The 17,909-nt window shown below is 41.4% G+C and overlaps 1 protein-coding gene across 1 annotated transcript in view; it reads left to right on the top strand.

The window, feature by feature from the left end:
• Positions 1–17,221: 17,221 nt before the first annotated feature.
• FAM178B (family with sequence similarity 178 member B) overlaps positions 17,222–17,909 on the top strand; it is a gene marked incomplete at its 5' end in the record, with an annotated part of 84,325 nt that continues 83,637 nt past the window's right edge. Inside the window, 2 exons of the mRNA XM_081156441.1 lie at positions 17,222–17,482; positions 17,672–17,905. Coding sequence (XP_081012567.1) covers positions 17,222–17,482; positions 17,672–17,905 — 495 coding nt within the window. The remainder of the gene's footprint in view (positions 17,483–17,671; positions 17,906–17,909) is intronic.

Below are 17,909 nucleotides of genomic sequence, written 5' to 3'. Positions count from 1 at the left end.
ACTGACCCGGGGCTGGGGAAAGGGGAACTGTGGCTGCCCCCACTACGCACGGGTGCATGCAGCAGGGCTACGCACGCAGGGACGCAGGGACGCAGGGACGCAGGGACGCAGGGACGCAGGGACGCAGGGACGCAGGGACGCAGGGACTCACGTGGCCAGGCTGCGCACGCAGCCTGCGGGGGTGGGGGTGGCTGGAGGGGACTGTACAGTACGTTACCTCGAGCCGCAGGAGTGGAGCTGGAGCTGGGCCCCAGTTTCCTGTCCAGGTCAACGTTGAGACGACGGGAGACCCCAGCAGCCCTGGAGGTAGGGACGGGTACCTCTGCCTTGCTCCCCTGGCCCCATCCTACCCCCCCTGCTCCCACCCCCACTCCCTCCCACCCTGGTCAAAGAAGCCTGCATCCCCTCCCTGTCCTCACTGGCTGCCTAGCCCTCTGAAGTCTGTGGCTCTCCCTGGCCCTCGGGCCCCAGCCCTCCGGCCCTTCGTGCTGAAGGCCACCTGCCCTGTACTGGCCAGCCGTGGCAGGACGCCACCTCGGATCCACAGGTAGGTGAGTTAACCGAGGCTCAGGAGCCTCAGTGCCGTGGTGTCACACAGTAAACCGGCCGACTAGAATTCCGGTCCGTGCCAGGCCAGGCGCCTGTTTGGCGTTTTCAGGAATCTCTTCGTTCAGCACTCGTGTTTGCCAGTGACTGTGACCCTGCCTAACCCAGACCAAGATGGGCCGGTCCTCCTGTCCTGGGCCGCACATCCCTAGGCATGGTTTACTTGGTTAGGGTAGAACTTTTTTCAAACTGAGAATTGCTTTATGTTTTGGTAAATTTGGTGTGTTTTGTTTTGTTTTGTTTGTTTTGTGTGTTTTTTTTCCCCCAGTGTTCCTCAGGCACAACGGATAGCTGCGGTTTTTCTTTCCAGAAAGACTTTCTGTTCCCATCCCCTGCCCAGTTTGATGGATGTGCAGTTTATGATACTGGAGACCGTTTGACTTTTATTTGTGGAAAAAACTCATCCCGTTTCATCTTTCAGATTGCGAGCTGAGTCCTTGCTGACCAGAGCGGCTGCCCTCAGTAAAATTCCTAAGTTATTAAATATTTGTTTAAGAAAACAGACACAAAACAAGGCATTAAGAATAAGGCATCTTGAAAAAGCACTATTCATAAAAACAGAACAGTTGTATTGTTGATCATGGATCTTTTTTCATCAAGGCTCGAAGCACTTTGGATTCCATAATTGTTTGGCCTTATGCCCACACTTTAAGACAGATTATTTTTTCTTGTAACCAGCAAAATAAAAGAATAAAGTGAGGTGTCGTGGTGAAGTCACACTGTGAAACAGTACTGGAGGGTGGGAGAGTTGAGGAGGGAGGCTGAGGTTAAAGGCTTTAGTCTTGGGCTTGCTGCGTTACTGGCCCTGCCATGGAATACATCAGAGCCCCCCACCCCCACCCCTCCGGGATTGGAGAGAAGCAGGCTGGCTGAGCCAGGAGGCCAAGCTCCGAGATGGTTTCAGTCCTTAGCCTGTAAAGAATGAGATTGAGGAGGTACAGGTCCTGGCTGGTTGGGTGTTAGGGGCTTGGGAGGGAGAGGGTGGAAGGAGAAGTGAAATTTAGATGTTGAGTGTGTCTCCCTATTTGACTCGGGGAAGGGGCTGGATATCATCACTTTTCCTATGTTCCCTTCTCAACACCTAACACAGTGCTTGGAGCATGGCAGACTAACCAGGATTATCAGTTTAAATTAATTCTAGGGTGCATCTTTGTTCACATTTAAATAGCTAGGAGTTGAGCTAGTTCCCATAGTGGATGGTGTCTTCCTTAGTGTTCCATTAAGCTGTCAGCTTTTTGTTTTTCTTGGTAGCACAGAACATCTTGGTGCTCTTAACGTCAGCAGCATCTTAAGTGATGAAGTACTGTAGTTAACTGTGGCCTTGTCCAATAATGGAAGATTTCAGGGTTGGAGATTCAGGCAAAAAAGGTGACCTGTTGCCGGGCCGGTGTGGATAAGTGGTTGAGCTTCAACCTATGAATCAGGAGATCACAGTTTGATTCTCAGTCAGGGCACATGCCTGGGTTGTGGGCTCGATCCCCAGTAGGGGGCGTACAGGAGGCAGCTGACCAGTGACTCACTCTCATCATTGATGTTTCTATTTCTCTCTCTCCCTTCCTCTCCCTGAAATCAATTAAAAAGAAAGGAAGGAAGAACTGCCGTTTCTGTAAAAAAGAAAAAACAAAATAAAATGGTGACCTGTTATCATTCCACTGTTGTTCATTTCTTTTTCTTTGAAAATGCTAGTGCTTTCAAGGAATGTGAGGGAGGAGGTTGGTAAAAGGCCAGAACAATAGGTACAAGTATGAAGAATGTATTACTTTGTGGGTTGGAGATGGAAGAAACAGCTGGTGGGTGCATCTCCTTTCCAGGTAAAATTGGACTGTCATAGCCACAGCAACCAGACAAGAAAAAAAATTATACATCCAAACTATAGAGGAAGAAGTAAAACTGTCATTATTTATAGATGAAATGATGCTATATAGAGAGAACCCTAAAGAGTCCACCAAAAAACTATTAGAACTGATCGATGAATTCAGTAAAAGTAGTAGAATACAAAATTAATATTCAGAAATTGAATGCACTTTTACACACCAATAATAAACTATCAGAAAGAGAAATTAAGAAAATAATTCCATTTACAAACTTATAAAAAAAATACCTAGGAATAAATTTAACCAGGGAGGTAAAAGACCTGTACTTGGAAAATTAAAAGATACTAAAAGAAATTGAAGAAGATACAAATAAATGGAAGCATATACCATGTTCATGGATTAGAAGAATTAACATCATTAAAATGTCCATTCTATCCAAAGCAATCTATAGTTTGAGTGCAATCCCTATCAAATACAAATGACATTTTTCACAGAACTAGAAATAATTCTAAAATTTTTATGGAACCACACAGAAGTCCTCAAATAGCCAAAGCATTCTTGAGAAAGAACAAAGTCAGAGATATCATACTATCTGATATCAAACTATTCTGTAAGACTATAGTAATCAAAACTGCATGATACTGGCAGAAAAACACATCTATCAATGGAGCAGAACAGAGTCACTTTCTTATATCATATACAAGAAGAAACTCAAAATGGATTAGAGACTTAAATGTAAGACCCAAAACCATAAAACTCCTGAAAGAAAACATAAGCAGTAAACCCTCTGATATTGCACTTAGTAATTTTTTTTGAAGTTTCCTCAGGAAAGGAAAACAAAAAATAAACAAATGGGACCACATCAGACTGAAATGTTTTGCACAGCAAAGGAAACCAGCATCAACAAAACAAAAAGACAACCTGCTGAATGGGAGAAGATATTTGCCAATGATACATCTGCTAAGGGATTAATATCCAAAATACATGAAGAACTCATACAATCAAAAAGACAAACAATCCAATTAAAAAATGGGCAGAGAACCTGAATAGACAATTCTCCAAAGAGGACATACAGATGGCCAATAGATGAAAAGATACTTAACGTCACTAATCATCAGGGAAGTGCAAATTAAAAGTATATGCAATACCAGCTCACACCTGTCAGAATGGCTATCATCAATAAAGCAACAAACAGTAAGTGTTGGTGAGGATGTGGAGAAAAGGGAACCCTTACGTACTGTTCATGGGATTGCAAACTGGTGCAGCCTCTACAGAAACACTGTGGAGGTTCCTCAAAAAATTAAAACTATCATATGACCCAACAGTCTCACTTTTGGGTATTTATCTGAAAAATCCAGAACTCCAATTTGAAAAGATCCGTGCAGCCCTATGTTCATTGCCCCATTATTTACAATAGCCAAGGTATGGAAGCTGCCCAGTGTCTCTATCATTAGATGATTGGATGAAGAAGACATAGTACATATATATAATAGAATATTACTTGGCCATAAAAAAGAATGGGATCTTACCATTTGCAACAGCATGGATGGACCTAGATGGTATTATGCTAAGTGAAATGAGTCAGAGAAAAATGAAACCATATGACTCCACTTATATGTGGAATCTAAAAAACAATAAAACAGAAACAAACTCATAGATGCAGAAATAAACTTATGGTTGCCAGATGAGAGGGAAGTTGGAAGGCTGTGTGGAAAAGGGGAATTAAGTAGTACAAAGTGGCAGTTACAAAATAATTAGGAGGATATGTAAAGTACAGCATAGGAAAGGTAGTCAATAATGTATGATGCCAGGTGGGTACTAGACTTATCGGGGATCACTTTGTAAGTTATATAAATGTCTACTCACTATGTTATATGCCTGAAACTTAAATAATATTGAATGTCAACTGTAATTGAAAAACTTTTCAAATTCAAAAAAAGAAACGTTGAACTAGATAAAAACTTGGGACTACTATATAACCAACGGTAGAATAGTACCACTGAGTGAAACATGCTTTGCAGCAGCTAGGCTTAACTACCCATATGAGCCTGCTCATGACCTGCCAATCTGAATACACCTTTTGGTACAGTGGGGTCCAGGTTCCATCATCTACTGCAGTCTTGATGACCCTGGGTCTATCCCATGGCAGAAACCTCCTAGCACTGTAAGCGTCTCAAGGGCAGAAACCTGACCTTCCCCATCCTTGGTTTCCCAGCGCTCAGCAAGTACCTGGCACATCAGGGATGCTAAAGTGGGGTTTGCTGAGCATAACTGTACTGGACAAGGTGGGGTAAATTGTCTGCTTGGTGGTACCTAAGTCAGTCTTCAACTCGTAGGAATTGTGTTCTGGGTGAAGGTTCCATTCACAGTCCTCAGTCATCTGTGCAACTGCTTCGTGAGTTAATGGTTTTGTAAGCTAACCTGGAGACCTTATTTCTCTCCTCGCCCCATTCCTATTTAAGCCTTGACTTGTAGAATGAGCTATGGGGACTCAGTTTTAATTTGAACCCGCCTGTATGTCAACCTAGTTGGTGACTTTCCTCCCAGAGAGCCTCACTAGTTAAGCCACAGGATCTTACAGTCCCTATTGGCACAGCAGGTTTCTGTGCTGGGTTTGGTGTTTAAACAGGTGAGCAAGTCCCAGTCTGGGGAGAGCTAGAAAGGTGAGAATCTCCTGGAAACACAAGGCCAAAGTTGACCTGCTGCTTTGTCTCCAGAGAAGACATGGGCCCTGGGTCCCCTCTGAATTGTCAGACTTGACCTGTGCTCCCTATCCTCACCCTGGCTTAGTGTTCCTTCTAGAATGAAATGTTTTGAGCACACAAATCATCTTTTCTCAGCCACACCAATGTTGTCAGGGGGTAGTTTGTTTAGAAGTGTGACTCTGGCTGACTCAAACTTCCAGGGGAGGGTTGCACTTTTAGAATGCTGCCCCTGCCACCACCAGTTTGCCAGTTTTATTTTTTAATCTTTGAGGTGACTTTGGGGAAGTTTTTATGGTGAACGTTGATGGTCTTCCAAATATCATTTTGATTTGTGAGAGCTGCTGATTGTCATTGTAAGATTTTTAAAAAAATTTGAACCTATTAAGAACAAACAAAAACTAGTTTCAACCATGTGAAAATTGTTTCAGGAAAGCATCATCAGTGGATGCTAAAATTAGGAAATGAAAGATGAGAAACAGAATGTTTACATAATCTCAAGGACTCTCTCTATAAGATACTGAATAATTACAAAGAGAAAAATATAATATTGCAGTGGAGAAGACTGGCAGATACCATGCTAGCCAAGTGATTAAAGTTAGGAACATCAGTAATGGAATAAATCAACGTGTACATTCTGATATGATGCACTGAGAAGGACACAGCATCACATCTGTGTATTCGTGCACAAAACATATAAACCTGAACCTAATCTTTGGGAAACATCCACAAACCCAATTTGAAAGAATCTACAAAGTAATTGGCCAGTACTCTTCAACAGTGTCCATATATTTACACACACATATACACACACATACACGGGAGAGATAATGATAAAATACAGGGAAATGTTAACATTTGAGGAACTTGGACATATAACAATTCTTTGTTTTATTTTTACAACTTTTAGTAAGCCTGAAATTATTTCAAAATAGAAAATACTGGGTTTAACATTTTTTCAAGTAAGAATTATAGATGTAGGAACAAATAAAATATACTATATGTATTTGGCAGGGAGAGCTTGATAAATCTAAATGTTTTTATATATGGTAACATCTAAATTTTGTGTGTCCTGGCATATATCCAACAGAAATGAGTGCTTATGTTCTTCGAAAGACATGTACAAAAATAGTTACAGCAAATTTATCATAATACCCTGAAATAAGAAACAACCCAAATGTCTGTCAAAAGAAGAGTGCATAAATAAGTTGTGATATGTGCATACCCTGGAATGCTATACAATAATGAAAATGGATGAACTGCTGACTGCAGCAGGCAACTGCATGGATGAATCTCACATCCCTAATGTTGAGCAAAATATAACCAGACAAGAGAGTACAAAATGTATGGTTTCATTCATATAAAGTTCAAAAACAGGCTTTTTGGGAAAAAGTTTCAAAAAATAACAGTGATAGAGGCAGAGTAATGTTACTTTTAGGGATTATTGATTGGAGGAGGTCTGAGAGATCTTTCTAGAGTGTGAGGAATGTTTAACATCTTGATCTGGGTAGTGGTTACATTATACACACACACATATATGTATATACACACACATGCACACACACATGTAAAATTTCAGCAAGCTGGCCTGGCCAGCATGGTTCAGTGGTTGAGTGTCAACCCATGAACCAGGAGATTGAGGTTGTATTCCCAGTCAGGGCACATGCCCGGGCTGCTGGCTCCATCCCCAGTTGGGGGTGTGCAGGAGGCAGCCAATCAATGACTCTCTTTCATCATTGATGTTTCTATCTCTCTCTCCCTCTCCATTCCTCTGTCTGAAATCAAAAAAATAATAATAAACATTAAAAAAACTAATAAAAAATTCATCAAGCTAAACACTTAAGATTTTTGCACCATATCTAAGTTGTACATAAATAGAAACAAAGTAAAATGTACACTGTGTAGATTATAGATCCAAATGTAATTGTAAAATAATAATTCTAAAATATGACATGAGAATATATGTTCATGGCTTTGGTATAGGGGAAGATTTGTTAAACAGGACCCAGAAAGTACTAATCATAGAAGAAAATGCTGATAAATTGGGCTACATTAACCTTACAAACTTTTCTTTATCAAAACACACCATTAAGAGAGTGAAAAGAAGAGCCATGCAGTGGGAGAAAATACTTCCAGCACATATAACTGACAGAGGGCTCATTTTGAGAATATAAAGAATGCCCACAGATAAGGCCTTTTAAAAAGGACAATTCAATAGAAAGATGGGCAACAGGCTTGAACAGGCACTTTATAAAATAAGATATCCAGGTGGACAGTACAATATGAAGAGGTACTCGGTCTCGTTAGAATCAAGGAAATGCAAATTTGAAAATGCACACCAACCAGAGTGGTAAACATTTAAAAGACCGACAGTCTCGAGTGTTGGCAAGAGTGGAACAGGGGGAACTGATAAGTGGCTGGTAGGAGGGTAAATTCATCTACCACTTTGAACTGTTTAGCCTATCTACCATAGTGGACATACCTATTCCTGTGACCCATCAATTTGACACCTAGGCACATTCCCAACAGAAATGTGTGTGATTGTGCAGCGTGGAAAGAGGCATCATAGAAGCATTTTTCATAATAAAAACTAGAAAGGAAGATGTCCATTAATAGTAGAACAATTAAATCTATATTCATACAGTGGGATACTGTACAGCAATGAAAATGAACACACACAAGTATAATATTGAACAAAAGAGGCCAGACACAAAAGAATCCATACTGTATAGCAAACTGAGCCTGTGGTGTTTGTCTTAGCTTTGAGGCAGAGGCTAGGAATACTGACTCTCAGAGCACAAGGAAAACGCTGGGGTGCTGGAATATGCTATTTTTTTTAACTTGGGTAATGATTACCCAGGTGTGTTTACTTTGTGAAAATTCATCAGTCTGTATTTTCACTGTTATACTTTTCTGTATGCATGTTGTACTTTAGTTTAAAGTTGATTAATTTGATTTGTACCTAGCATAGTGATGTTTGGTATATTGCATGTCATTATGGACTGAATTGTTCCCCTCACCCAATTCCTGTGTTGAAGCCCTAGCCCCAATGTGATGGAGTTTGGAGAAGGGGCCTTTGGGAGTTCATTAGAATTAGATGAGGTCATGAGAGTGGGACCCCCATGATAGGAGTAGTGTCTTTATGAGAAGGAAAAGAGACCAGAGCTCACCGATGTTCTCCCTCTGTCCCTCTCCCTCAAATGAGAGGCCCTGTGAGCACATGGAGAGATGGTGGCTCCCACAAGGCAGGAGAAAAGGCCTCAGAATGGAACCTATCTTGCCAGCACCTTGACCTTGGGCTTTCAGCTGCAGAACTATGAGAAATAACTCTGTTGTTGAAGCCCCTCTGTTGTTGGTGTTTTGTTGTGGCAGCCAGAGCAGATTAAGGAACGTATAAATGAACCCACCTCATTTGTGGGGATCCGTTCAGAGCTGGGCCCGGGCTGAGTCTGGATACAGAACAAGGCTTCATCTGTGCACTCGCGTGACTCCCGAGGAAAACTGACTCGTCAGTGTGGTGAAGATGCACAAGTGCCTTGAGGGGGACAAGAGGCCTGACATACTACAGTGTCCTCAGTGAGCAGTGACTCATCTACTCCTGTCATAGACTTGAAAGTGCTCTCTACTTTCGCTCCATCTGGAGCCCTGACCTGCTGACCTTTCCGAAACCAGGGCATGCTGCTTTTCATGATCTGGGGAACAGCCAAAATGGGAAGAGCAGAACCATCGCACTGCAGTGGAACAAAGGCTGGTGTGTTTCCCGAGCCGAGTGGGTCTGCATTGTTCGGAAGACAGAGTGCACTTGTGCTCAGAAAAGAAACGGGTTCAGGAGAACATCGCCTCCCCCACGCCCTCCTCGCACACAGCTTTTGCTGCACGGAATTGGTCTCAGTGGTGAATCGGCAGTTTCTGATTCTTTTGTTTTATTCTGTCATCTTTTCAGACTTCTGAACACTGAATGTTTGCTTGGCTTAGGGCAGTTCGCTTGCCTTTGGCAAGTGTTCCAGACTCAACTTGGTACTTTAAGAACCCCAAATAAAAGTCTTAAAGGGCAGTTTTCATCCTCTCTCCACCCCCCACTCAAAAGGCACTGTCATCACATGACTATTTCTGGAGGTTTTAGTAATACTGTTTAGTCTTTGCTTTTCTTTCCCTTCTTGATCAGCTTCTGCAATGTGAACACCCTGAAGCGTGCTCCCGGCTCTCGGAAGGTTCACCTTCATCGTCAGCCGTGACCTTTAGTCTTACTCTCCTTGTTCTTTCTTTCTTTCTTTTTGTTTTTTTAAAGTGTAGAGTTGACTTAACAGTATTATATTAGTTTTAAATGTACAACATAGCAATTCTATATTTATATACCTTACAGTGTAATCACTGAGTCAGTCTAGTAACCATCTGTTACCGGTATTATTGATATTATTGAATAATTGATATTATTGATTCTATACCCTGTGCTGTACTTTACATCCCTATGACTTATTTATTTTATAACTGAAGTCTAACTTCTTATTCCCCTTCACCTTTTTCACTTTCTTTGTTTAAAAATAGTTATATTGAGATATAATTCATATACCATGTAATTTACCCATGAATTGTAAATGTAAAACTCATAGAGTTGCAAAACCATCAACACAGTTAATTTTAGAACATTTACATCACCCCAGAAAGAAACCCTGCCTCCCTTAGGTATCCCCAGCCCCTCCTCCCCATCTTCTCTCCCCTCTCCCAGCTGTAAGCAACCACTAATCTGCTTTCTATCTCTATGGATTTTACTCTTCTGGACATTTCATATAAATGGAACCACACATTATGTGGTTTTATGAGTCTGCTTTCTTTCACTTAGCATAATGTTTTCAAGGTCCATCCATGTTGTAGCATGTAGCAGTACTTCATTTCTTTTTATGGCTGAATAATATTCCATTTTATGGATATACCATGTTTTGTTTATCCATTCATCAATTGATGAGCAGTTGGGTTGTTCCACTTTGGGCTTTTATGAATGCTCTGTGGACATTCATGTATAAGATTTTATGTGGGCATGTTTTCACTTCTCTCTGGTATATACCTGGGAATGAAATTGCTGGGTAATGTGGTACCTATGTGTTTAACCACTTGAGGAACTGCCAGACTGTTCTTTAAAGCACTTTTCCTTGCGTTATCGGTAAGCAAAGGAAATATTTTATTGCTCTTCAACTTTTGCAGATTTTATGACTAACCAACTTTCCAGGTTGCCTGTTAAAATTTATCCTTTCTAGAGGTGCAATTCATTGAGCTTGGACCAGTGTATATAATGTGGGTAACCAACAGTCAAGACAGAGAATATATATTCTCGTCACCCTCTGAAGAGTCCTCATATACCTGTGCCCAGAGGTGGCTTCTGAGCAGAGGAAGTGACAGGGTTGAGTTGATGCTCCAAGAAGGCTTAATCAGAAGCTCTTTTCAGGTAGGACAGGAAGGAAAAGAGAATGTAGACGGAAAACAGACTGGGGTTTTTTTAGGGCAGAAAAACTGGAAAAAATTCCACTGGCAAATGGAAGGATGGGTGATCCTGGGCAGTAGCTCCCCGAAGGCCCAAAGGAGGACAGGGTGATTTTTAGAGCCATCCTTACCTCCCTGGTGCCCTGGGAGTGTCTGATCCTGACCTCCAATGTATGTAAAAACACAAACACAAAACTTACCATTTTAACCATTTTAAAGTGTGTAATTTAGAGGCATTTAGTACATTCATGGTGTTGTGCAGCCATTAGCACTGTCTAATTCCAGAGCATTTTCCTTATCCAAAAAGGAAGCCTTGTACCCATTAAGCAGTCACTCCCCCATTCTTCCTTTCCTCCCCTCCCCCCAGCACCTGGCAGCCACTAATCTACTTTCTGTCTCTGTGGATTTGCCTATTTCATGTATAGAGAACTGTACAATATGTGGCCTTTTGTATCTGCTTTCACTTTGCATAATGTTTTTGAGGTTTATCCATGGTTATAGCATATATCAGTGCTTCATTCCTTTTTATGGCTCAATGATATTCCGTTGTATGGATATATACCACATTTTGTTTATTCATTTAGTAATTAATGGACATTTGCACTGTTTCCAACTTTTGGCTGTGTGACTAGTGCCACTGTAAACATTCATGTACAAGGATTCACGTACGAGGATTTGTCTGAATACCTATTTCATTTCTCTTGGGTTTATACATAGGAGTGAATTGTTGGGTCATATAGTAATTCTGTCTTTAATTTACTGAGGAACTGCCAAACTGTTTTCCACAGTGGCTGTACAATTTTGCATTCACACCAGTAATATATGAAGATTCCAATTTCTCCAGTCCTTACCAACACTTGTTTTGTTTTGTTTTTTGTTTTGTTTTGTTTTGTTTTGATGATAGCCATCCTAGTGGGTGTGAAGTGGTATCTCATGGTGATTTTTATTCCCTAATAAAGTGACTAATAGCATTGAGCATCTTTTCATGTGCTTGGTCGCCATTTGTACATCTTTTGAAATGCTTATTCAAGTCTCTTGCTTATTTTTTAATTGAATTTTTTGCCTTTTGTTGTTGAGTTGTAAGAGTTCTTCATTTGTTCTGGATACTAGACCCTATCAGATATAATTTGCAAATATTTTGTCTCATTCTGTAGGCTTTTAATTTTCTTGACAGTATTCTTTGAAGCACAAAAGTTTTAAATTTTGATGAAATCGTTTTATTTTTGTTCTTTTGTTGCCTGTGCTATTGGTGTTATATCTTAAAAACCATTGCCAAATCTGTTGCCATGGAGATTGACTTCATAACTACATCTCAGAGTCCTAAGTTTTAACACGTATACTTAGGTTTTTCATCTATTTGAGTTAATTTGGTATGTTGTGTTTGTTTCCACTTATCTCTAAGTATTTTCTAATTTCTCTTATGATTTCTTTGATCCATTGGTTGTTTAAGAGTTTGTTGTTTTATTTTTACATATTTGTGAAATTCCCAGTTTTTCTATTATTTACATCTACTATCTACTGTGATCTGAAAAGATATTTTATGTAATTTCAATCTTCTAAAATTTATTGAGACTTTGTGGCATAACATAAGACCTATCCTGAAGAAGATTCCATGTGTACTTGCAAAGAATGTGTATTCTTCTGTTGCAGGGTGATGTGTTCTATGTACGTCTGTTATGGCTAATTGGTTTGTAGTGTTGTTCAAGTCCTCTGTTTTCTTTTGCTCTTCTGCCTAGTTCTACTATTGAAAGTAGGATATTGAAGTCCTCAGCTATTAATTTATAACTGTTTCTGCCTTCAACTCTGTCAGTTTGCTTTATGTGTTTTGGAACTCTGTTTTTAGGCGCATGTATGTTTATAAATGTTATATCTTCTTAATGATTGACACTTATATCAATATATAATGGGTTGCTTTTTCTTAAATTTTTGACTTAAAGTGCATTTTGTCTCATATTATTATTATAGCTACTCCAGCTCTTTCGGGGTTTTTATTTCAGTAGAGTATCTTCCTTTCTTTCACTTTCAACCTATTTGCATTTTTGGATATAAAGTGAGACAGCATATACATAGTTGGATTATGTTTTTTTAATCCATTTTACCAATACCTGCCTTTCTATTTGAGAGTTTAACCCATTTACATTTAAACTAATTACTGATAGGGAAGGATTTCTGCCATTTTCCTATTTGTTTCCAGTATATCTTAGGTCGTTTTTATTCCTCAGTTACTCTATTACTGCTTTTTTTGTGGTTAATTAATATTTTGTGCTGCATTGTTTTGATTCCCTTCTCATTTCCTTTTCTCTATATTTTTAGTTATTTTATTAATGGCTACCTCGGTGGTTATAATTTATGTATTAAATTTATAACAAGCTAGTTTGAATTAATATCAACTTAGCCTCAATCGTGTATAAAAACTCTGCTCCTATACAGCTGCATCCTTTCCCTTCATGTTTTTATTGTCACAAATTACATCTTTAAACATTGTGTTTATTAATATAGATATATAATTATTGCTTTATGCATTTGTCTCTTAAATTACATAGGAAAAAAGAGTACCAACCAAAATACAGTAATACTTGCATTGTTACTTACCTATAAATATCACATAGTTCATAGACTAGTTCAGAATAATAGCAACTTAATTTCAATAGGATACAAAAACTTTGCATCTATATAGCTCTGTTCCCTCCTTTTCTTTTGTGGTGTTATTGTCATATAAATTGTATCTTTATATATTGTACAGCCTTAAGACAAAATTTATAATTATTGCTCTATACAGTTATATTTTAAGTCAAATAGTAGAAAGACATTTACAGAGAAAAAATATATTTATGCTGTTTTTTACATATACCCATGTAGTTATCTTTATCCATGTTCTTATTTCTTCATGTGAATTGAAGTTACTCTCTAATATCCTTTCACTTCAGCCTGAAGGACTTACTTTAGTATTTCTGGTAGGACAGGTTTGTTAGCAATGAATTTTCTCAGTTTTTGTTTATCTGGGAATATCTTCATTTCTCCTTTTTTTTTTTTAAATCCTCACCCCAGGATATTTTTTCCATTGCTTTTCAGAGAGTGGAAGGGAGGCGGGGGAGAGAGAGAAAGAGAGAGAAACATTGATGTGAGAGAAACATATCGATTGGTTGTCTCCCACATGCATCCCAATTGGGGCCGGGATCAAGTCTGCAACTGAGGTATGTGCCCTTGGCCACAATCGAACCCAGGATCCTTTAGTCCATGGGCCAATGCTCTAACCACTGACCCCAACTGGCCAGGGAAATGTCTCCTTTTTTGAAGCATCCTTTTGTTAGATATAGCATTCTTGGTCCATAGTCTTTTCTTTCAGCACTTTGAATATTTTATCTAGTACCTACTAATCTCCATGGTGTCTGATGAGAAATCAGCTGTTAATATTAATGAGAATCCCTTGTAGGTGATGAATTATTTCTCTTCATGCTTTTAAGATTCTCTTATTGATTTAAAAAAATTTTTTAAATTGATTTTAGAGAGAGGTAGAGAGAGAGAGGTCTATGTGAGAGAGAAACATCGATCAGTTGTCTTCCACATGGGCCCTGACCAGGAATCGAACCCACAACCTGGGTTTGTGCCCTGACTAGGAATGGAACCCACCACCCCTTGGTTTATGGGACAACACTCCAACCAACTGAGCTACACCAGCCAGGGCTCTCTTACTGATTTTTAAGCTTGATTATGATATATTTAAGTGTGTACTTCTTTGTACTTCTGTGAGTTTATGCTACTTGGAGTTCGTTGGGCTTTTTGGAAGTGTAATATTCCCCCTCCAATCTCTCTATTCCTCTCTCTCTCAACTGCTCCTGGGACTCCTGTTTTGCATATGTTGATATGTTTGATGGTGTCCCACTGGTCTCTGAGGCTCTGTTTATTCTCATCATTCCTTTTTCATTTTGTTCCTCAAACTTGATCGTCTCAACTGGCCTATCTAAAAGTCTAAAAGTTCACTGATTCTTTCTTGGTGTTGAAACCTTCTAGGTAGAGTCCATGCCAGTTTTTGTACTTTTCAACTTCAGAATTTCTGTTTGTTCCTTTTTATACTTTCTCTCTCTTTATTGCTATTCTCTACCTGCTGAGATGCCATTCTCCTGGTTGCTTTTAGTTTTTGTCCGCCATTTCCTGTAGCTCTTAGAGCATATTTAAGACGGTTGATTTAAACTTTTTGTCTGAAATTACTCAGGGACATTTTTTCTTCATTTATTTTTTTCCCATGACTGAACCATGCTTTCTTGTTTCTTTGCATGCCCTGTCATTTTTGTTGAAAATTGGACATTTTGAACATTATAATACAGTAAGTCTGGAAATAACATTCTCCCCCTCCCCAGGGTTTGCTGTTGCTGCTTGTTGTGCATTGTAATTGTTTGTTTGTTTAAAGACTTTCCTAAACTGTTTTTTTGGTAAAGACTGTTTTATTTTGTTGCATGTGGTCACTGAAGTCACTGTTCCTTTAGCATAGAGGTCAGTCAGCTGGTGAATTTATAGAGATTTCCTTAAATGCATTGAGCCAAAACAACAATGGCAACAAAAACCCCACACACAACTCTCCCATTCTCTGCGGATTGGCTCTGTGCTGGAGTTCTCCTGCAACACTCAGCTAGGCCTCCTGCAACCCTGCCTTAGCCTCACTTCCTGATCATGTGGAGCCTGACCATCAGCCAGAGGTGGAAGCTGGTGGTCTTCTCAGGTCTTTCCTGAACATGCGTTAGCCCTGGGCGCACACGTGGCCTTCTAGCCTCTGGTTTATGGGGGAGCCTTTCAGAACCTTTATTCCTCCTTCCTCAGCCTCTTCCTTTTCAGGCTGTTCAGTCTCTCTGCTGCTTGCCCCATTTGTTTTCCCTTGCCCCAGCTGGCTGTGGCTAGTGGATTTGCCTTCAAACGCTTTTGACAAATGCTGCCCAGGAGGCCACTCCAGCCCTAAGAAAGTTCTGAAAGGGGTAAAAAAAAAATTAAAAAAAAAAAGTCAAGGCCCTGAGCTGATCCATCAGAGAGCTACTAGGCAGGTCAAAACACACACCAACAATTTGTTAAGAACAATGTTTGTATTGCCTCCCTGACACCCCTGGCACCAGAAAACCACACCTGGAACACAGTCCCCAGGGCTGCCTCTGAGCTGGGATGATCGGCGGGTACCTTCAAAAGCCAGATTGTAATCTTCCAGAAATTTAGCAGCTTCTTTCTTCATTAAGCATTCCCCTGGTTGTTGTTAGTTTTTTATTAGATTCCAAAGTTCTGTACAGGTTGGTCCTGACACTTTTTGGCAGCTTAATTTTTGCTTTTGTGAATGGACAGACTGGCGGGGTTCCCTACTCTCAGGTATGGACATTTTTACAGTTATTTTTATATTGATAGATTGCCCTCTAAAAAGAATATTCCATCTTACAGTGCCAACAGCCATGCATGTCCTCTCAGCAATGTCAACATTTGTTATAAACTTTCAATTTTTTGATTATCATCGACAAATTGTTCATAGTCATGTTGATTTCAATTTATTTCAATATTGTTAATTTTGAACCCTTGTTGAGTTAGTGTTTGTTTTTCTGTAAACAGTTGTTTCCTTTGGTCATTAGGCTCAACTCTTAAGCTTGCTCAGGTATTAGCCTTCCACCTGCATTTCCGTTTACCTGAGCCCAGGCTTGATGTGGTGAGAGAGGTCTTTGTAAGTGGCATGGTCCATCCTAGCTGGGGACAGGCAGCCCCTAACACTGGAGGAGGTTTGTTGGACCAGACCTGGGTCTGTTGGCATCACTCATTTAGCAGAAATACACTAAGCCCTACTGAGTGCTGGGACAGCTGGGCCCCAGCCCTTGTGGGCAAACGGCTGGACAGGGGTGACATCAAATAAGCAAGGTGCTCAGGATGTCATCTCAGAACATGGTTTTCCTGCTGAGCCACACTAGTTTCCATTTTATACAGGTTTTTAAAATGATAATGTTCTTACACTTGCCCAGCACATCCTTGAAATGAGAGGTCAGATTGAGCCCCCGTCACCTCCGCAACTTGATCTTTGTGGTGCATGTGCTCAGTCCCTGGATGGAGGTGGAGGGGATGCCCTCCTGGGTGCCAGTGGGCTGGGCCCTCCTCTCTGGGAACCTAGCGCCCCAGAACGTGAGCTTTCTTCTGGAGGCTCACCTCACCTCACTTGACCGGTGGTTCCTTCCAGAACAGAACTCCCAGGAGCTTTCAGATGGCCAGGTCCCAGAGGACTCTGCTAGCCCCTCCTCAGACTGAAGGTAGGTGTCTCTCATCTGCCGAGGTAGAGCCCTCCTGAGGTTGAGCCCTCCTGAGATTTGGGGCCACAAGGGGGTAGAAAACCCATGGCTGAGGTTTCTCCTTGCATCTTTTTAAAAAAATACGTTTTTATTGATTTTAGAGAGAGAGAAGGAGAGGGAGAGAGAGAAAAAAGCGTAGATGATAGAGAAACATCAATTGGCTGCCTTCTGCACAGCTCCTACTGGGGATGGAGCCCACAACCTGGGAATGAAACTGGCAACCTCCTGGTGCACTGGACGATGCTCAGCTAAGCCAAACCAGCCAGGGCTCCCCTTGCAACTTGCCCAAACAATCCAGAGTTGCCTCCTTTCCTCACCCAGCATGGTGGGATGGTGCCAGTCAGGTGGGGACATTACAGCACTCATCCTGTCCACAGGGGTCCAGGCAGCTGCTGCTGTCCCCATCCTTCTGCCCAACCTGAAGTGTGGTGGCTTTGACCATTGCCTGCGCCAGGGGATCTGCCGGCCCACCCGGCGCCTCTGCAGCCCCACATCAGCTCCAACTCCCAAGTTGTCGAAGAAGCCGAAGATGCAGGCCACAGGGGACATGTTCCCCACCGACTGGAGCCCACCGCATATCAAGTTCCTGACCCCGAGGGCCACGGGGAACATGGTCCCCATCAACTGGACCCCACCGCATATCAAGTTCCTGACCCCGAGGTTCATGGGGAACATGGTCCCCACCAACTGGACTCCACCGCATATCAAGTTCCTGACCCCGAGGGTCATGGGGAACATGGTCCCCACCAATTGGACCCCACCGCATATCAAGTTCCTGACCCCGAGGGTACCACAAGCTGGCAGGGAAGCCCCAGCCCACAGGTGGGTGGGCGAGGTGGTGCCTCAGGGCCTGAGGAGACTATCCTGCTCGGTGCCTGTGGAGTTAGAGCAGGATCCCCAGGATTCAGACCCCAAGGAGGACCTGGCATCACTGGAGGAGCAGTTCTGGAACATGGTGGGCCCAAGTCAGCAGGCTGCGGCTCCAGCGGTGGGAACCCGCACCGCGGTAA

Source organism: Miniopterus schreibersii (genome assembly GCF_964146895.1).
Source record: "Miniopterus schreibersii genome assembly, chromosome: 13".
NCBI classification, from domain to species: Eukaryota; Metazoa; Chordata; class Mammalia; order Chiroptera; family Miniopteridae; genus Miniopterus; species Miniopterus schreibersii.
Note: the sequence above shows the minus strand (reverse complement) of the source record. Positions and strands in the feature narration are given on the sequence as shown.